Genomic DNA, 23,210 nt, shown 5'->3' with positions numbered 1-23,210 from the left:
ATTTATTATTTTTAATATTATATGATTATAATTATATTTATGATTACACTAAAAAAGTGCTAAGTGCACGTATAATGGAAATACACTATCATCCGTATATTTTGCGTTACCTGAGCTACTATTGCGGTGGAAGCAAGTGAGGGTCTTTAACGGCGTTTCCCACTTGGTAACTCACCTGCGTGATTAGTATGGTAAGTGGGTGGTGCCACGTAGGCAATCACTGAATTACTTGCCTCTAGTAACGTCAATTAGACAGTGTTACTAGGCTTTCTCCCGGTGGGCTTGTACGTCGAAGAGAATGTATTGCACCTGTTTACTCACCTGCGTATAAAGGATGAATACCATTGCAGTGGACGCAAGACCGGGGTCTTTAATGGCGTTTCCCACTTGGTAACTCACTGGCGTGCTTGGTGATGAGGTTGTAAATGCCACGTAGGCAATGGTACAACTTAACTCATCTCGGGTGGAATTCCATATAGGAATGACCCGAATTCATCGTGCGGTGTGCTTGTGCAAGTCTTTCGACATATATGTACTTGGATACTCATCGAGGGTACGTGGCAGAGGTAGCCTAGTTAGATGGGTATAACTCCTTGATTCCTCACATAAGGATGTGAGTTTGCATATTGTGAATTGTTGTTTTATTGAACGCCTCATTGGATAGTTAAGGGACTTCCAATTGTGGTGATACCCTTGTTTGTATTTGCACCTAAACGTGAGGCATAACCCCGGATTCTAGGTGAATCTTTTTATGATGCATGTACCTTGTAGAACCGAGCAAAACCTTAAGATAGGGAGGCTCACTGAGATTTAGTAATCTCACCCCAATCAACTTATATTTTTTTCAGGTGCAGTTTAGTAGCTTTTGATAAATACCCGGTTCGGATTGATGGCTTGAAGTGGTGTCGGCTCGAAGACCTCGTTGATTTTGACATTCCGCTGTGCAAGATCCATTGAAGACTCATGTATTGTGCTACTTAGTAGAATTTCATGTTGTATTTTATATGGATCAAATATTGTACCTTGACTTGTGTATGTACTCAATATCAATTTTAACATTTCATGCATAATATACTAGTCAGTTATGTATGCACTGACTGTGTAAAGAATTTACACTGACAGTGCATATCCATTAAATCTATAAAATAAACTCATATTTTTGTATAGAGACACCCTTTTGAATTTGTAGGGTTGTTTGAATGTGTTTTAGTTTTTACTTTTTAAAAATTATTTCGTAAATCAATTTAAAAAACAAGTGAAAATCAAATTTGTTGGATTAAAATCTCGACACCCCTTCTTAATCCACAAATTCTAAAAGAACCTTACTCCCATATTTTCCCTTAAGAACACAATTATCTCGATCCTCATAGTTTTTTAATCCATTAGCAAGTTGCACAACCATAGAATAATACACTATATTAATTCTTTCATTTAGCACTTGCTCCATAGTGAAATGAAATATAGTATCAATAGGTTTGCTTCTTCGATGTGAAATTGAATTTGTAACTAATTTAAAGGTTGATTTATTGTGGAATCTAGTATCAATAGGTTTGCTTCTTCGATGTGAAATTGGATTTGTAGTTAATTTAATGGTTGATTTATAGTCAATCACCAGCTTTAAAGGTAAGATTTGTCCAATTCACACTTTAACTCTTTTAGCAACATGTCCAACATTATAATTTGTAAAATTACAAAAGTGTTTGTTATATATTTAGCTTCACATGATGATAATAAAAGGAAATTACGATAAACACACCACAGAAAATTATAAAAATCTTCGTTGCGACAGATCTTGACGAATGGTCATGAGTCAATGATCAATTGATTACCTCTTGTAGTTCAAAACATTTGATTTTGAAAACTGATTGATCAAGAGAACAACACAAATGACATTTGCTTTACTCAGTTCACACAGACAAAAAATGCAATGAGGAATTCTTCCACCTTCAATGTTAGTTGTGAGGGAACATAATTTTTTCCGAGAGAACATGAACTCAGAACCCTTGTGCAACTAGGGTTTTTAGAATATGTGAATGAATTAGTATAATTTTTTATAAGAATTTTGTTTATAAAATCACTTATACACATTGTAGCTTACAATACACCATATTTCTATAACTAGCACTAATGCAGCATAAGAATGCACCGTCGAATCATAAATGAATCTTACTCATTTATTTAGATTTATTTATTTATTTAATCTCTTATTTATCTATCCTTGTGTGTGTGACCTTGTAGGTTCTAGTAACATTGAGAATAATACTAAATCATTTATTTAGTATTATAAATAGAGAGAAATGTCTAGAAACACATAATTGCTAGCACTGTGTTCTAACATTGCTAGCTACCCAATTCTCAGGATACTCCTATCAACCGTGAGTGAAAAGACACTTTGTATTTTACTAAAGGCCTCGTGCATGAAAGACTATGCAGTGTTATATTTGTTAAAGGCCTATGGTGATGCCCTTGGACCTCCCTAGAAGAGGCGACGATAGAAGGTAGCCTGAAGGGAGGTATCGCCTCACCCTGTAGTCTTCCCTAGCCACTACATGGGAAACATGTGATAAGACATTTATATGGCATATAAAAGTCAAGGTCATTAACTGATCCACGACTCCCTTGGAATTAAGGGTTTAAATGTCCATTATTGACTAAGTAGGCGGTGACCCTTTCCAAGGAAACCCTGGGTCCTAGAGACCTCTATAATACACCTCCACTTAAAGGAGAATGGAAAGACCCCAAATGATACACATTCTTTACACCTTAAAGAGCACTACACTCACTACAATCTTAACAGACGACCGTCAGCAATAGTAAGCTTGATACCAAGCATCACCAGTCATTATCAGAGCCTCTCACCTTATATGAACAGGTCTCTTAAGTTACCTCAAAACACCACCATACAAGGCTTCTTTCCATCGTAGGCAAGCCCAAACCATCATACCGTGTTATAAACCTACTAACGCCTCTAAGTCTCCCTTCCCTTGTAGGGGAACAAGCACACCTGTACTTTTTGACCAGTATATGAAGGGATATCATTTCGGCTAGATATGGGTCCCAAGTACTCTGGTCTCTGTTGGGGGGGGGGGGGGGGAGGAGGAATGATGGTCTTATAAGGGCCTTACACCGGTGGAAACATTTTTTTCCAATTAGAATAAGATAAGCCATCACATTGGTTTGATCTCTGTTGGGGGGGGGGGGGGGAGGAGGAATGATCTCTGTCTTGATTTTCTATTTCTTTTTTCTTTTTTGACTATGTATCTGTTATTTCCATACTTTGGAGTACTTCTAGTGTTCATTGTTTTTCGTGTTTTTCTTGCATGTTTAATTGTTTATTTTTGTAGCGGTACACTTTAGTTGAATATATATATATATATATATATATATATATATATATATATATATATATATATATATATATATATATATATATATATATATATATATATATATAAAATGAGAATGTCATTATTATGCGAGAACATGAAAATCAATTTAAACCATTAAACCTTAAAATAAATAGAAAAAATTATGTGTTATTTTTTTTTCTCTCTGTCGTATAAAATAAACAAAAGTTGTTATCAAAAATGACATGTATTTTTCATAACTAGGATATATTCAAAGACTATATCTTAATGCATTCATTATATTTTCTTGAATAATTTATTTTATTAAAGTTCATTTGAGAGTGAAAATTATAGTATTTTCATTTTATTTAAGTTTGTTGGAGATATTAGCTTAGTGGTTATATAATTTTAAAATATTAAATTTAAATATAGTCTAAAACTATAATAAAATAATAAATAGTATCACTTTATTTAAATATACTTTAATTAGTAAATATGTTATATATATATATATATATATATATATATATATATATATATATATATATATATATATATATATATATATATTAAATTGAGTCAAAGAAAATCACTTTTTATAAAAAAAAACAATAGCAATTGACATATAAGAATAAATAAATTAATAATATTAATCAACACACAATAAAGTAGAGATCTCTCTCATAAAAGCTAAAACATATCTAAATTTTATTATGAAAAACAAAATTGATAATTTATTAGACTAAAAGGACAAAAATATATTGACTCTTGATCTAAAGATGAAGTGAGAGATCCAAATGCTCATCCTCATTTTCATTTGCATCACCATTTTCTATCACTGCATTTGTAATCTTATCATTGTTGAAAAGAGGAAGCTCTTTCTTTGGAATGTCAAATACACGATGCTCCATTGTTAAACTAGCATTACCATTTCTATAAGAGAAAAACAAATCCAAATCTTTTGTTTCAATAGGACGAATTGGAGGAAGATTTGCCTTAGGTTTAGGAAAATCCTTTGAACCTTGGTAGCTATTCAAATTATTCCTTGAATGAGGAATGTGATTGTTGAATAACAAAGAGTTATTAATGTGATTGGAAGCTCCGCCATATGGAGAATATCGAAAATTGTTTTGCTTATGAAGAATTGGTCTCGAAGAATTTTGATATCCAATTGCATAGCCTTTGGAACCAACACCAATGGACGAGGAATTATCATGATTGTGATCGTTAAGATTTGTGAAATGATTTTGTAGTATTTTGAAGTGAATATTTGGTGATTCACGATTACCGGTGATATGATTTTCACACTCATTAGGACGAGTATGCCCATTGTTTTGAGTTATTTCTCTATGCAAAGTCCAAATATTATTCACCATGGTTATGAAAAAAAAAAAAACTCTAAATGAAGCTAAGTAGACTCAAAAGAGATTAATTGGCTATATAATATAATTTATCGTATATTGTTGTAACTTATTTATAGGATAGAAAATTCTATAAATAAGTATATATATACAAGGAAAGTTATTTGAGAACCATAAGAATGTGTTGATACAAATCACTAAAGTTGGTCAATGTAATTATATATACAATCATAAACTCTTAATAGTTAAAGTTAAAGATATCAACATTGTATAAAAAAAAGTAAAATTCAAATCATATTTAACCATTTTAATATTGTTTGAACAAAACAGTGTATTACTGAATGCTAAAAGTGTTACCATTAAATTTTTTTTTTAAATAGCTTTAGGCCTAGTAATTACAATTGCATCATAATTAATTGTTATAATTTCAAGACATCAATGGATAAAGAAAAAGGAGAACAACAAACATTAGTGTAAAATAATATAGAAAAAAACTTTTTAAATGGAGTAGTTTTTCTAATAAAAGTTACCCAAGGGAATCCTACCAAACTAGTAATGTCGGAATTCATGAGTATCTCTTTTCAATTTTATTTTATTTATGATGACTTTTTATGTCAGAAAAATAATTGCGATAAAAAATCATATGTCGGAAAATATTTTAATATTAAGTAATTTTTTTTAATCTTTAAATAATTTTTAGTTTTATTAGATTAAAATCCAATTAGGGTCTTTTTAAGCACATTAGATTTTTTTTTGTTTTTTGTTTTTGGTATTTAAAGATCTTTGACGTGGTCATAAGGATTATCTTTCATTATAATAAAATTCAAAGTTTTCTTTAGCTGGTGGATTCTAGAGCATATCTGACATGTTGTGTGCTTAAAATCATGTGTTTTTATTCTAGGTTTAGCGCTTGCTATTACTTTCGTGCTTCCGACTGCGTCAGTTGGCATCAAAGTAGGTTTTCTCATGTTCTCTTCGTAGCTTGAAAAATATGGCAGATCAACTGGCGACCAAAGCACATCTTGAGGGAATTACCGCGACTTTAACTGCTCTGACTGAATAGATGGTGAATTTAGAAAATCAGGTGAACAATGCCAAAAACAACGGGAATAAACGAAGATATAGTAGAGGAGAACAAGTTAGGGGTGGAAAACTTTCGGATAACCCAATTTCTGTTCTACGCCACCATCCAGAATGGATCAAACAATGCATTAAACAAAGACAATAAAATCACCAGGCCTATGGAAGTAATCTCTTTTCATTGATTTCTTTTCTCAGGTAAAAGCTTCTAGTTTACACAGCTTGTAGAAAAACTATAAATAAGCTATATGGTGACACCATATATTAAAGTCTCCTCCATGCAAGATACCCTTTCTCCACCACCATACTCTCGAAATGATAATGATCCTTACAACTCCTGGTATGGAAACATCGATTTAATTCTCATTATATAAGTGATTGATGCTTTTTTTTCTTATATTTTTTTCCAATCCTTTCCTAAAACCCTACGTCTTAATAAAACCCCTAGTTTAGACCTCTCTATTTCCTTTTTGGTGCCACATCGCCTTCATTACCTCATTACATGAACCGACTTCAAGATTCCCTTTATAAGGATTTTGATAACCTTTTTATATACTATAATGGCTAACAATGTTAAGTTTATTATATAGCTATCTTCGTCTTCCTTTAGATTGGAAATTTCCTTTGATAATTTTCAAATGCCATAGTAATTTATGTGTTGTCTAACTAACACCTCACTCTCCATCTTTGGCGCATATCATTTTCTTCCAACCTTCATTTTGCGCCATTTCTTATCCAGTTGCTCGTCCCTCTTTGCTTATATAAGTTATATTTAAGTAAATAAAGTTTGTGCACTTAAGTGAATTGTAGAATACCATAAGATACGATACACTTAAGTGGAATATAAGGTACCATAAACTTAAGTGAAATACAATACACCGTAAGATATGATGCATTTAAGTGGATTTATCACCTTGCATTGTAGCCCACACAAGCGGTTCTATAAATAGAACCCTTGTACAAAAGCTTACAAACTTGATGAAATTCGATTTTGAACATCTCTCTCTCTCTCTCTCTCTCTCTCTCTCTCTCTATATATATATATATATATATATATCACTCTCAAAGTCTTTATTCATAGCAGTTAGCACTGATATTGAAGCCATTTTGTTCATGTGAACTGAATATAGGCGTTGTTCGTCGTTCAACGTTTGTGACCATTCATCCGATTTTGCACTAAAGATGTTAATAACCACAAAAGGTAACACTTTCTATCACAAATCATGTTTATTCGTAAGGATTTACTTAAGAGAAATTTTACTATCCGCTGTGTTTTATATCGCAATTTTCCTTCATGTGGATGATTAGTTGTTCTTGAAAATTTTAAGGTAAAGACTATATATTAAGTTGTCTTTTAGATAATCATGCTACATACTTGTATATTCTAGAAGATTTAAAGATAAGAAAGATTGCACAAAGTACAGGTAAGATCTCTATTGTTGGAATTTAATTATTTGGTTGATCAAGTATGACTTGCATAATTTAATTATCATGCTAGCAGAGACAAACTATGTATATTTTATTATTTTTCACACCAGTTAATTGTCCGATTTGAAAAATAATTAACATACCGTATCACACCACCTTTCTTCATATAAGCAACTGGTGTAAAATCCCACTTCTACCTATCTCCAACATTCACAGTGACAGATTTTTCATGTTTTATAAGTTGGTATATTCCGTCTCTATATCCAAATTTTTTAGTATTTCACACTTGTTTTGAAAAAAGAACCTTTATCATTTCTATCACATAAAAAGATAACCATTCATTTTTGGGTTAAGTATGTTTTTATTTCATATAAATGTCTCAAATTTTATTTTTAGTCTCTATTAAAAAATGACATATTTTAATTTTTATAAAATTTTTATGCATGCAGTTTTAGTCCTTGTTATTTTTAAAAATTTTCAAAATTGTTTAATTACTCTTAAAATTTTAAATTTTTGAATAATTTTTTTCATACGTGTTTAGAATATTATAAAATATTTCTTTATTAAATTATAGAATTTCGACTTAGAAATCAAATTTTGAATTCCTTTTTTGCGAGGAACTTTTTCTAACGTTCTAAACATGTCTATAAAATAATCATTAAAAAATACACATCGATTTAACAGTAGAGACTAAAATTACGTGCATAATAATTTTGTAGGGACCAAAATATGTCATTTTTTTAAGAGGGATTAAAAATAAAATTTGAGATATTTATAGGGACCAAAGACTTACTCAACCCTTCATTTTTTTCTTGTTGTCCTACTGAACGAATGCATGCTATAAAAATGACTTAATGAAGTGTACGCATGTAAAATGAGAAAACATAAGTCAGATAAAAGGTGAAAGGATAGGACAAATTTGAGGTATAACACCATCAACCATCTTTATGGTCATCCCGCTACAGATAACATTTGATTGAAAATAAAATACTCGACTCCAAATTTTGTGTCTCACTCGTACAAGTTAGTACATGATGTAAAGACTGGCATTAAGATGCCAGAATTGAATACTGTTTTGGATGGAAATATTGGACCTCTTATTGTCGCTCATATAAACACGACAAAGTAATAATGGCATAATTTTTGAATTGATATTAATTTATAGAAAGTGTTCTTATCTGCCAACTATTTAGGATGATATGTACTTAACAAAATCAAGGGTATGAAGTTGTCCAAATTTACCTGTACTGACTTATTTTTGTCAACGAGTTGAATGTCAACAATATTATATATTGTATGTTAAAAATATCTATTTCTTATTTTTGATTTCTCTGGTTACTTTTGTAAAAACTTAATTTTGAAATTAGATGATTTATCCTTGAAATGTACTTTTGACTCTAGTATTGTATAAAACAATATCATTGTTCAATTTTCAAGCTTAGCCAATTAGCTATATAATCCGTTGGCTAAGTTATTTTCATGCTGCATTTTTTACATAGATGTGATGTGATATAGATCAATGGGAATGGGAGATTGAAAATTTTCACATTTTAACAAAACATGTGAAATGCTAAAGACTACCACAAGTGAAATGATATAGATCTAGGACATGGTTTTAACAAAATAGTTCATGCCAATGGCTTAGGCAAAAACAGATTCTTTGTTATAGTAATTTTGTACTCCATGAGGGCTACCATATTTGTTATTTATCATGCTCTCAGTAAAGTTTTTTATCAATTAACTGCAACAAATATGTATGGCTTACGGTTCAATCACTATCACAATTATGCTTCACTCTTTTTCTCATTTTCTCATTACCAAATGAAATTCAATTTCACCTCAAAAATATCATTGTCTCTTAGACTTTTCTAAGTAATATGCATTGAACAACACTACATATTACAGGAAATAACATTTGAAGTGTATTAAAGTACTATGACATGTTAAGACAAGTTTACTTATATTATCATCAGTGTCGGTCCTGGGCCAAGGCAAGCAGGCCCATAACCCAGAATCTAAAAAATAATGGGGCCTCAAAATTTAATTTTATGGGCTTTGGAAATCAAAATGAAATATATTAAATATTTACTATTAAAGCATAATTATAAATTGAACAAATGGTTTAGTGGATGTATAAGCCATTTTGGGAGCCAAGGAAATACTATTGTGTCCAGGTTCAATTCCAATGACATGGCTTTTATCAATTAAATTTTTTAAGTTACCCTATAATGAATTCAATTTTATATATTTTAATATTTTGTAATAATTTTTATAGATTTCAAAATTTCACTTAAATATAATGTTATATTAAAAATATATAATTTTTAAGTATATGTTTTTAAAAAAATTGTAATTTATATTTCATTAAATTTTTTAATGATAAATATTTAAATATTTAGATGTTAAACTTATTTTTTTAATTTATAAAAAATAATTGAAAATAACTTCTAATATATATTTTTTTTAAAAATACTCATAAAATCATTAAATATTTTAAGGTATTTTATATGATTCGATTGTTTTTTATTGACAAATATGATTCAATTATTTTAATTCAACAACAAAGTTAGTTTATTTATTGACAAATATGATTCAATTATTTTAATTCAACAACAAAGTTAGTTCTATAAACGCTTCAAATTCGATCTCATTTTAAAACTACAAATTAACCTGCATAGAAATTTAAAGTTTTTATAAATTATTTAAAATTATCTTTGCTCGTATGCGCTGTTATATTTATATATAACTATTTCTAATTTATTAAAAATAAAATACAAAAAAATTCAAAATTAATTGTTCAATATTTTATTAGGGGTCTGTTTTTATTGTTTGCCCTAGGCCTCTAAAAAGCTGGGACCAGCCTTGATTATCATGTTACCAAGAATGCTATGTCAACTGTGCAATTCTATGAACACATACTGCTATGTCTACTGCAACATTAGATAAGGCATAACCTATAGTTATAGGATGCAATAGATGTGTCAACTACATGTTGGTATTGTCCAACTTATTGCCTATATCAGCTACATCTTAGTCATATATCAGTTAAAGGTACTATTTTATACTCCATCTTTGTAAAGGGAATGTCTACATCAATATCTTTGTCTATGCACAAATTGTTTTCAAATGCCCTATACATGATTTCAATTACCAATAAATGGTTGTCACACCATGTTGCATCATAATTCTGTGCAACTAAATACCATTTCAAATTCGACTTTTATATTTTCATTTTAGTTCCAATATTTTCGTGTAAATGTCATTCTAAAAGTCAAAATATTTGTTCATTGTCAACTACAACCCAAGCCGAAGCTTTGCAAACTCACTTTGAATATCTATGACAACTCACACACTATCAACATACTGCATATAAGTATTACTTGAAATTTCTTCACATTAAATCATATATGCAAAGTCTCACTTGAACTTATTGTTGGCAATTGATGATTTTTCCTTAGTGTAATAATGAATGAATTTGTGAGATATTTATTGGCATGATTCACAAAGGAATATGGCAAATTTCACTATGCTTTTAATATTTTGAATTCTTTCATCCATCGTTTTCACAACATTAATCCATCACAACTATGTATGTTTTTACATGATAAATTTTGTTATTTAGGTGGTAGTTTGACTTGAATCAGAAGTGGTTGGATTAATATTGTGTTGGTATAGTTTCATGCAAGTTTCTGCAATGGTTATGTCAAGAATTCTGAACTATCAATAGCTTTTATTTGCCTCCGGCTATTATGTGATTTTCCCATGCATATTATTATGTAGTAGGTCTATTTTAATGTTTTATTCACTACTGTGTGTTTTTTTGTTTGTGTTCCTTGATAGTATCAATAAAGAATCATTATTCATTAAAATTATAAATAATGTCACTCCACTTTTAACAAATATGTTAAAAATTTTCAAGATTTGGAATTTATCTTACATGTAAGTATGCGTAACACCCTTCTTTACTATGTAAGAAAGCTGATCAAAAAATATTTAAAACAAGCAACTTGAGTGATCACAGGGACAACTCATTTTTTTACATTAACATTTGTAAATTTAGATAGCCAAAGAAATGTACACATCATATAGAAAAGTTTTAAAGCAGCTCAAGTAGTCGGAAGGACAACCTTTTCTTTTAGCATCGTGGATATACTATTTGTTAGCATCCTTTACTACTATTCCCGTTAACTCACTATAATCAGGGTTTAAATTTCAATGAAATGGGAAAAGAAATCTTTATACAATATTGTCATTAGCATTGATGTTAAGGGATTTGGTGAGCCTCCTTCGTGGAGGGATCTATTTAGAGCACGAAGTTTCATAATACTTTAATAGAATTTAATTATCTATTTTAATTATTTATTTTAACTCTTAGATAATAATTCTATAAACTTCTTTGTAAATCAAGTAATTAGTCTAATAGAATTGTATTATCTATTTTAATCCTAAGATTAGTGAATATGGTAAAAAATTCTATTTAACGGGTCACTATCATCACAATGTCTATTTAATTTTAAGAATACTTGTTTTTGTTTAAAAGGAAAATTACTTATTTTTAAATGTTACTTTTTTTATTCTTCATTTCACGGGTCCCCTTTTTCTTCTTTTTATATAATTATTTAATACAATTTAGTATATATAATTATTTATTATTTTATAATTAATTAATTAATTAATTTCAAATTTTCATATGTATTGATATTTCATATTACATCAAAATAAGTTACCCGTGCGGACGCACTAGTATCTTACTAGTTATTTATAATAATCGTACTTATTTGAAGAGTTGATAACTCTTTTTCTATGATCAATGAAATGTGATCATTAGTGTACCTATATATAGTTGTAATGCTTTAATATTATCCTAGTTCACAATAAAGATAAACCATGGATAATTTAATAAACTTTTTCATTATATAACTTGTGGATAATACAACATATAAAATAAAATAAGACCTTTCTAATCTCTAAGTAGACTCATATTATATCTCAATTTTATTATGAAAAAAATTGATACTTAATTAAACTAAAATAACAAAAGATATCGACTCGTGATTTAAAGACGAAGTGAGAGATCCAAATGCTCATCATCACTTGAATCATCAATTTCAATAACAGATCTGGTTGGAATTGTATTCTTGTCATCCTTGAAAAGAAGTAGCTCTTTCTTTTGAGTTTCTGTTTCATTGAAACTAACAACAGAAGTAGTTACTGGCTCTCTCCAAGCATCAGTTTCTCCACCATTAAACACACGATGCTCCACTGTTGAATCAAAACTAGCATTTCCATGGCCTGAAGAATACAACATGCTTAAATAAGTAGTTTTAATAGGACAAAATTGAGGAGGATTTTCATTTTTTAAAGAAATATTGTTCAAACCTTGGTAGTTATTCAAATCAATCCTTGAATGAGGATTGCAATCATTTAATGCTAAAGGGTTGTTATTATTATTGTTAGGATTTGCATTAAGCATATCAATATCCTCCAAACCTTGATAGTTAATCAATTCAATCCTTGAACGAGGATTAGAGTCATTCAATACTAAAGGGTTGATATTACTTATGTGATTGGAACCCTCCGGATATGGAGAATATCGAGCATTTAGTTGATTATGAAGAACTGGTCTCAAAGAATTACGATATCTAGTTGTAACACCATTAGATGAGGAATTCTGAGATGCGTTACGAGGATAAGAAGGAATGAGAGAAGTGTTGCCTGAAATAGATGAGGAAATTCGAGATGAGTTTGGAAGATTAGAAGAAATTAAAGGAGTATTGTCTGATCTCGAGGAGGAAATTCGAGACGAGATTGGAAGAGAAGGGGGAATGAAAAGAGTGTTGCCTAAATTCGATGATGGATTTTGAGATGAATTTGGAAGATAAGAAGGAATGAAAGGATTGTTTCTTGAACTCAAAGGCAATGTTCGACCATATCGAACTGGTGTTAGGAAGGAGGAAGGGTTATTGCTAGAGAATGAGAATTGAACCATTGGTTGTGGTGTAGCAGTAGCAACAGTATTATTCTGATACCTCCCTGCATTTAACATGTCAAGTGAATATTAATCTAAGTTTAAAAATAAATTTTCAGTAAAATGAAGGCAAAATAGGTACAATAAGTACTAATCCAATGCACTACCTTAGCAATCTGGATATACAAATTTTAGAGCTAAAAACAAATATCAAATAGGTAATGTAAAAGAAAAGTTTAAAAAACAAACACTAGATGGACAAAAAAATAAGTTAAATCTCATCCCGTAGAAACACCTCATCAAAAGAGTCAATTGAAGACTTTTAACTTGTTATTGCCTCAGACAAATAACTAAATTTATAAGGCAATACAAGAAAACACATGAGATTGTCACAGACATACCAATGTACCATTTACATGCAAAGAAGACTTTATGTTTTATTAATTAAAAATAATTTAATGTCATTTTACAACCGTCTCTAAGAATATTTATAATTTAAAGTTAAAAGTTAAACTTTTACTACTGAACTAACTCTTCAAGCGTAGTATAATAATAATAATAATAATAATAATAATAATAATAATAATAATAATAATAATAATAATAATAATAATAATAATAATAATAATAATAAAAATAAATGTAAAATTCAAAAAATCAACACTAGGAGAATACTGTTATACCTAGATTGTAATTATTGAGATTTGTGAAAGGATTTTGTGGTGTTTGAAAGTGAGTATTTGACAATAAATGATTATTGGAGATTTGATTCTCATACTCATTAGGACGAGTGCGCCCATTGTTTTGAGTTATTTCTCTACGAGTAACCCAAAAATTACTCGCCATGATTATGAAAATTGATTCTTTTAAGAGAACTCACAAAAGACTAATTGGCTTTAAGATAAAAGTTTCATAGTTGTAATTCTAATTTATAGTACATAAAATTATTCAAGTATACAAGGAAAATCATTTCCGAACCATAAAAGTGGCTAGATTCACCTCACTAAATTTGATCAATGTGATTATATTTAAAACCGTTAATAATTTAATAGTTGGATTAATTTTTTAATAATATTATATATATAGATATTTAAACTCTGTATTGTACTTCACTTTCCACAACCTTAAATTAGAACCATTTTTATAACAAGAGATAAGAGGAATAAATATCAATAATTGGATTAATAAAAAATTATTTATAAAATATTAATATGGCTATCAATTTCTCTTTCTTAATTAATTAAATGATTGATATTTATTTCTTTCTTTTCTTATTATAAAACTTTTCCTGCTTGATTTGTTATATATATATATATATATATATATATATATATATATATATATATATATATATATATCTATATCTATATATATATATATATATATATATATATATATATATATATATATATATATATATATATATTGTTTTAAAAAGCGGACCGAATATCAAACCGGTGAGGGTATTGAGTCACTGGTTTATTGGTCGAACTGCTGGGTCACTGGTCGAACCGCATGACTAAATCTGATTAAACCGAATAACTCGATTGAATAGATCGGTCGTTACAACCAAACTATATAGGTATAACACATGTCGAACACGATGATTCAGTCTCTACAATATATAATTGGCACTTAAAATTTTAAAAAAATATCATATCCTAAATAAATTCACAAGTTCATCATTTAGATTCAAATTTTAAACATAGGTATCACACATATCACACATAATAAAATAGTACAAAATTACAAAGTATATATTTGTAAACAAAATTTAATCGCAAAATAATATAATTGAATAAATTATATAATAAAGTAACTTCATTGTCTACTAAATTTAATTTCAAAGAAAAAATTATTTCAATGTTGGTATCTCCTTCTTCAATATCAAAATCATCCGCAACAAAATTAACCGTATCCGAAACATCTTTATTTTTATTTTATATTTTATATTATATTTTTTATTTTAGTTTTTCATTAAAATAATTAAAATGATGTTGTTTTAAGTTTTTAAAATTAAAAATACATTTAAACCACCGATCTTGGAAAACTGTCTGTTTTTTCGATTTTGCTGGTTTACACCGGTTTTGACCGGTTCTCACCGATTCAATGACATATCCAATCCAGCATTCGAACCAGACCGATTGTCTTGCCGGTTCCCAGTTTAACCGGTCCGACCGGCCGATCCGGTTCGATTTTTAAAACATTGTATATATAATGGTTATTATTAAAAGTTCTCAGTTCTTATTATAGTCAAAATTCTCATTTGATATATTATATAAACTATTCATCTATTAATAGTATAAATTTATATATAGTCATTATATAAAAAAAATTGTTTATATATTACCATATTAATATTTTGCTTGACCAAAATAGTTTATAAATTACTTATAATATACACTTTTGGAATTTTGTTTTATAAGTAATTTATAAACTATTTTGGTCAAGCAAATTATTAATATGGTAATATGTAGACAATTTTTTTATATAATAACTATATATAAATTTATACTATTAATAGATGAATAGTTTATATAATATACCAAATAAGAATTTTGGCTATAATAAGAACTGACAACTTTTAATAATAACCATTATATATAAAGCTATTCATCTAGTAATAGTATAAAGTTATACATATAGTCATTGTATCAAAAAATTATATCTTACCATATTAATATTTTGTTTGACCAAAATAGTGTATAAAATATTTATATGACAAAATTCCAAAAGTGTTATTAATTTTGTATTTTTAATTCTTTTTTGGTCATAAAATTACCATTATGTCATTTATTATAATACTTACTATTTTTTCCCGTATATTAATATTATGTTCATTTTGATCATTTAACTTAAAATAATGTTATACTGATCTTTTAATTCATCAAGATGTTAGTTGTTTTTGTCTCAACAATGGAAAAACTTAAAAATTGATTGCTAAATCTATCGCTAATTAAAAAAAATGATTATCATGACACATTTTAAAAAATTAAGGGATCAATATGTACATTTTTTAAGTCACTATTACAAATAATTTATTTCATGACGAAACTTTCATCTCAGCTAAAAAAAGAGAGGTATTATGCCTAGGCGCACCATCTTTTATTTTTTCTAATAATAAAAACAACACATTTCCTCGATTTTTAGATAAACAGAGTGAGAAAACAAATCAGGACGCGCTTCAAATCCCCGTGTTTGCAGTTTATGTTTGTATTTGTTATAAGAGGAAACTAAATGAACTAAACTTCGATTTTTTGATGTAATCGAGGGAACAAATAATCAAATTTTACTATAAAAGCACTCGTTAAATAAATTTAATCTAATTCTTACTTATATGAAGCCGCCCCAAACTCGCATGCATCATTCTTTGGGATGAATTGCAAGACAGAAAAATCTTCAATGTTCTTCTATCTAGAACAAAATATTTTTCTGCCCTTGCAATCTATCTCACATAATGGTGTTGATGTTATCGTTGTATTTTTGCTAATTTGATAGATTGCAAGTGCAGAAAATCAATCTTGCTTCAAATATTTGTTTTGCATTTCAAATCAAAGAAATAGTATGACATTTCTTGTGTACTCCTCTCTCTTCAAACAAACAGACTGCTAAAAATGGTGAATTTGAATGCAAAGTTATGACATTCAAGCATCATTCTTTTAGAAGTTCGAACTTAAATAGAGAAGGGAGCTTCAACTTACACAAAGAGTGGAGTTTAACCTTTGAAAATATTTTCTGTAAACAATTTATCTTAATATTCTGTTTAAACAATGTAATATTTATAAAAAAAATTATTCACCTCAGTTTTAATCCAAAATTAAGATGATAGTTTAAAGGAGATGATAATTTATCTCAGTTATATTGTTAAACTGAGGGGTATAATAATCATATTTTACTATAAAAACACTCGTTAAACAGATTTTACCCTATTCCTTAATAATAAGAAGTCGCCCCAAAGAGAAAAAATATTTACCACCGCTACAATGTATCTCTAGGATGAATTGCAAGTGCAAAAAATAAAAATTTCCATTGGCCATGGAAACAGATCTCTAGAATCTTGCATGGGACCTCTAGCATCTAAATATTGATATCGAAGATTTGTTGCATACAATGTATTTTTAATATTATGTAAAAAAATGATTAAAAAAATAACCATATTCACCTCAATGATTTGTCAAGACTGAGGTGATAGTTAAGCTTTTTTTCCCTATACTATATACATCGGACATAACAAATCTTTATCGTCCATTTAATAATTATCAACGCTTAAGACACTACCATTCAGGGCCGACCAAGTGATGAAATATGTTTCTTATAAGACAAATGTTTGCTTGTTATAATGAAGTATGTCTATTAGTGTTCTCTTCAGTCGAACAGGTGGCCAACAACAATTGGCTTGATCTACGGTGATGGTTGAGGAAAAAAAAGGGGTTGTACTTGCAAGGCACTCCGATGCCAAAGTAAGTGAAGGAACAAAGGGGTACAACCAAAATTATAAGATTTTGGGTGAGAGAAATGAATTACCTTGCCCTCTAGAGGTAGAGGGCTATTTATAATAGTCTCTTAAGAATGGATCTCTATTTTCGTGGGCTTGGGCGCTATTTACGGCCCAGAATATAGGAGACCATTAGATTAGGCCTTGGTAAGTTTGCCCGGGGGAGCAAGCCGTTGCCGAGCACGGGATACCCGCGTGCTCGGTTAATGCTCGATTTTTCCCGGCAGAAAGGGGGGTGTCATTGCCTAAAGGAAGCGTGTGTTGGGCCAATGTCTATTGGGCTTAAGGGTGGATTGGGCCAATTAGAGTAATTGGTCCTGTCCAGAACATGAGCCCTCTAAGTCATTGCTTCTGGGTGGGGAAGTGGCGACTTAAGGTTGTAGCTGGAGGGTACGGAAGGTGACCGGAGGAACGTGTGGCCCTCTGTCGGGGCAAGAGATGGTGCTCGAGCAGCCAGGGTATTAGCCGAGGAGAGGAATAGTTGTTCAGGTGAATTGGAACAATTATTTAGGTGAAGGGGTAACGTGCGGGTGGCAGTTTTGAGCCTCGTGTAGCATTTAATGCGTGATGATGACGGCTAGCCTAGAAGCTTTATGAATATCCGGGGGGTCATGCTTCCGGAATGTATATCCAATAGGGATTGTTCAGAATATCTGGGGGTCTGGCTTCCAGAATGTGTATTTGATGTAGACGTTTTCAAAATATCTGGAGGGATATGCTTTCCAGAATGTGCATCTGAATAAAGATGTTTCAAAAGTTTGGGGGTCAAGCTTCCAGAATGTGCATCTGAATGGAGATGTTTCAGAAGTCTGGGGGTCAAGCTTACAGAATATGCATCTGATAGAGAATTTTGAAATATCTAGGGGTCATGCTTCTGGAATGTATATCCGATAGAGATTGATTTATTGATGATATTTGTTTGCCCGGTTGGTAGACCTGAAAGGCAAAGTCAGTTTTATGCAATGTCATGATGCATGTAATGCATTGTGTGATGAAGTTCTCAAAATAAATGAGAATCTTTGCATTTTATATTTGTATTCACCATGATACAATATATAATGCATGGAGGTATGCATGTAGATGCATGATGTATGAATATATGTATGTAGATGCCTGTTGATAGCCCTGTATAGTAGCTTCTTGCAGGGAAAATAAATCTTTGTTTGTTGCTAGAGATGATGACAATCATGGCTGTACTGAGGATCCCTGACTTCTATTCGAGGATATCCAGATGGGGATTTTTAATCTCCGCGTGGGGGTGCCAGTAACTTGAATGATCTACCCTTGATGTACCCTGACTGGGGATAAGAGAGATGAATAAACCCTGTTTGGGGACAAGAAAAGTATCGGGGATCTTGGAGATGTAAGTCCCGTTGGGGGATTAGGTCTCTGTTGGGAAGAGATTATTCGAATATAGCTTCTTGAGGATTACTCTATGGGGATGGACGATCTGAGCATTATCCTAGTTGTTTTAATAACTAGTTTTCCGAGAGAGTGTCACTACATAGCTTTGCCCCAGCAAGTAGGGACTTTTGAAGAGATTTTCCTCGTGAGGACCTTATGAGATATATACTATAAGTGACTTGCCCCAGTATCATCAACTTTAGTAACACTGCCCCTGATTGATTGGACGAAACATGTCATGCCCCTTGTATACATTGGCTTCTAACCAACTGAGTCATGTGTAGGAGATATTATTTATGAAGTGGTTTTATCTGTCGGGAGAACTTTTAGTCATTAGTCATACCCTGTGCAGATTCTTCCTGATGCTAAACATTTGAAAGTATGTAGAAGAATATGTTTAATAATGAAACTCATGAGATGCGATGCATATGTCTGTCTTGAAGTTTTGAAAAACACTTTAATAGAACAAAGGTGTAAGAGCTTGACATTTGTAAAAACGTGATATCAACTCAGCATTTATGGTAAACCTTAAGGAGTCAGGATACCTTTTTGGTAACAGTATGCTTTCGAACTAACCATGCTTCAATTAGGACTTTTAAGGGTTGTAACGTGGCTTGGTTCACGGTTTAAGAAACAAAGGATAATGACTCAAAGTTTATTTGTACCCATCCCAGTCTTCGTGATGTTCTTCGATCCTATGCTCAGTTAATTATGCGTTTAAGCTCAAAAATAATTTGGAATTACAACACTGACATTGGTGATGGTTCAAAACCTGAATTTTATTTGAAAAGGCAGTCATCATTTTTGTAACATTTTTCTTTTGCCGATGATTTGTAGCAACCTCCTTTTTTTTGACTTTGTTATACCTAACTTTTGCTTGAACTGTTTATTTCGAGATTACAGTCAGCGGGATGTCCCAATTTTGCCTAAGTCACCTTAGTAGGTTTTGACTTAGCGGTCTTTTCTCTTGATAGATATTAACTGCCTGACTTAATGGTTACAGGAACCCATCACTATTTGTGTAAACGAAGCACTGACATAATTGAGTTAACTGAGTAACTACCCTGCCCCAGGTTATGATTAAGGGTTTTAACTTGTACGAGAAAGAAAAACTTCTACTCCTTAGGCTCGAAAGGGGTTTACCAGGGATTAACTTCCTTATATCTCCGCTGCTTAGGAATTGAAGCAACGCCTGTACATCGTCAGCACAGTCTGTTCAAAAGCATACTGTATGAGGTTGTTGTATCGTTTTCGTCATCCTCCCTCAGAAGGTATACAACTTAGCAGGAGTTGAATATCAGAAAACAAAGTGAAAGCAAAGCTTTAAGAAAAAGAAAAAATAATTCCAGACAAACATATGCAATGCATTAATGATGATTATTAAAATAAATAATGTCTATCATAAGTCAACTGTTTAAACAAACAGAATAGAAACTGCAAATGAAAGTAAATCTAATGATCCAAAAGTCCATCCTTCTAGCCATCCACACCATTAACAATATTGTTGAGATTAGGCAAGGGAGCAGTGATCATGTTAGGGGTTGCAGGAGGGTCGAACTCAATTTCCCCAGCATCGATCATATCTTGAATCTTATTCTTCAATGTCCAAAAATTGTTAGTGTCATGTCCAGGACTATTGGAGTGATATGCACACCTCACGTTGGGATTATATCAAGGAGAGGAAGTGTTGGGATTTGGATGAGGTGCTATATGTGTAACTAGCTCTGTTTTCAACAAGTGTTGCAGCGCTTTACTCAAAGACATGTTGATCTTAGTGAATTGTCTTTTGGGTGCGCCTTGTTTACGCTGGCTGCCCTGTTGTTGTACAAGCGCTTGATTAGAGATCAGGATTGCCCCAATAGTGTTGGATTCATTCTTCCCATTATACGATTTCTTTGTGGTACTGGAGGACGCAACCACCAAAATCTTACCACTTCGAATACCGTTTTCCACATGTTCTCTAGTCAATATTAAGTCAGTGAAACCAGACAACAAACTTCCCAGCAGATGACTATAAAAAGGACCAGTCAGCATACTCATAAACATATCAACCAATTCCCTGTCAGCTAAAGGAGGTGGAACTCTGCCTGCCATGTCTCTCCACTTTTAGGCATACTCTTTGAAGCTTTCATTAGAATCCATGGTCATGCTTTGTAATTGCATACGGGTTGGCGCGAGGTCACCGTTATACTGATATTACTTGTAGAAAGCAGTAGCCAAATCTTCCCAAGTACGAATGTTGGTACCTTTGAGTTGGTAATACCATTCCAGTTGTGTTCCAGTCAGACTTTCTTGAAAGAAATGGATCCAGAGCTTCTTGTCAGCAGTGTGAGGCTAAATCTTCCTTACATTGGACCTCAAATGTAGCTTAGGACAGGAAAATCCGTCGTACTTAGCAAAGGTAGGAGTTTTGAATTCGGGAGGGATGACCACCCCTTAGATAAGTCCCAGTTCTTCATAATCTAGCCCAGGTATCTTCTGAATTTCCATGGCCTTCAGAAAACATGAAAGCTCAAAAATAACACGTTAGATAAAGACCAATAGTGCCCAGATCCACATGAATCTAATGGTGCAATCGCCTTGATCTGAAAAAGTCTGGAAATACGAGAATGAAGCAACGTTTCCGTTTTGCCCTAGCCATGGTGGAACTTGGCTCATGTGTCTAAGCTCTAATTTAATGGTTCCAAGCTATTCTAAACTTCATCACAAACTCATACAAAACGTTAGATTTGATTAAAATACATTAAAGCATGGAAAACGAAATACAAAAATGTATGAACAACATGAACATGATGAAACTAATCTACATGTTATGGGATACCATCAATAGTCTATTACCACTATGTATTACCTTGTGGAGAGATTAGAAGGGTTAGTTGGTATTGAAACTGGCTGCACAAAGGAATTCAAATTTCACTTTCTCTTTGATATTTTTATGAGTATGGTTAGGGTTTGTGAGCAAGGATTTTCGTGAAGAATGAGGCTGAGTTTGTTGTGTTTATATAGAGAATGCATTAGGGTAAATAACTTTGGATCAAATCATGTGCTTAGATTGAAAAAAATTGAATTTGATTATTGCATGAAACCTTTCCAAAATTGATCCATTCTATTTCGATGCCTCTCTTTTGCGTGTTATTGGCCCTTGTAGGATGAATTTTGACTGATCAAATATTGGGAGAATTAATCATATAATATCTTATGATTTTATTTGATTTATTTTGAATTTAAATGGATAAATTCAAAAGTAAAAGAAATAAATCCATAAAATAAATAAAAAATGATTTATGGGCCCCTTATATGATTAAAATAAATATCCATGAATTAATTCAAATATTTTCATATTTTACTTGATTTATTTAGATTTTAAATGAATAAATCCAAATAAAATAAATAAATTTTATAAAAATAAGTGAATGTCATTATGGGCCTTTATTTAAGTCACATTCATGTTTGAAATCCAATACTTGGGCCCATTAGTCCAAAAAGCCAAAATTAATCAATTTAGGTCTTGTGCATTTCTTAAAATTTGACCAACTTGTGCACTTCATATCTTTATCAATTTTGATCATATATGGGTGTTCTAGAACTTTTTAGAAAGCTCAAGATGTGCTCTAAGTGATATTTTTGGTTTCATCTCAATTCAGTCTTCCATATTCATGTACCACTCTTTGAGAAAAAGTGTCTTTTTATTGACTTTTAGAAGGACCTATAATGTCTTGGCTCATATCTTTCAAATGGTACATTTCTTGGACTTGGGACCAACATCAAAGTTGTAGAAAAATGAATTTCCTTGAGAATGATCTTCGGTTGGACAATTTCTGATGAACCATGTGAAAGTTATGGCTGGTCAAAGTTCAATTGACTTCCTCCTAAAAAACCCTAATTTGGAAACTTGGACTTTTGATGATCTTGGAGCTTTTCTTGATGAATCATGATCAACCCTTGATCAAATGATGAATATAAATTCAAAATGTTGACCAAAGTTGACTTTTGGGTCAACATAGTCGACTATTGATCATTTGAGCATTTGATTGAGCAATATTGTACTGTGAGGCTTGAAAATTGGTATGAGTATACTTTGAATCATAATAAATATCATGAAGTCCACTTGAGGCTTTAGAAGTCCC

General features: G+C 31.1%; 1 protein-coding gene across 1 annotated transcript; it reads right to left on the bottom strand.

The window, feature by feature from the left end:
- Positions 1-12,272: 12,272 nt before the first annotated feature.
- LOC131619710 (uncharacterized) lies at positions 12,273-14,030 on the bottom strand. Its single transcript, XM_058890777.1, has 3 exons — positions 13,868-14,030; positions 12,596-13,249; positions 12,273-12,508 (listed from the first exon to the last, which is right to left on the bottom strand). The coding sequence occupies exons 1-3, from the start codon at positions 14,028-14,030 to the stop codon at positions 12,273-12,275; spliced, it is 1,053 nt and encodes a 350-aa protein (XP_058746760.1).
- Between the last annotated feature and the right edge of the window lie 9,180 nt (positions 14,031-23,210).

Source organism: Vicia villosa, linkage group LG7 (assembly GCF_029867415.1).
Source record: "Vicia villosa cultivar HV-30 ecotype Madison, WI linkage group LG7, Vvil1.0, whole genome shotgun sequence".
Classification (NCBI taxonomy): Eukaryota; Viridiplantae; Streptophyta; class Magnoliopsida; order Fabales; family Fabaceae; genus Vicia; species Vicia villosa.
The sequence above is the reverse complement of the archived record's forward strand: the minus strand, read 5'-3'. Positions and strand labels throughout refer to the sequence as shown.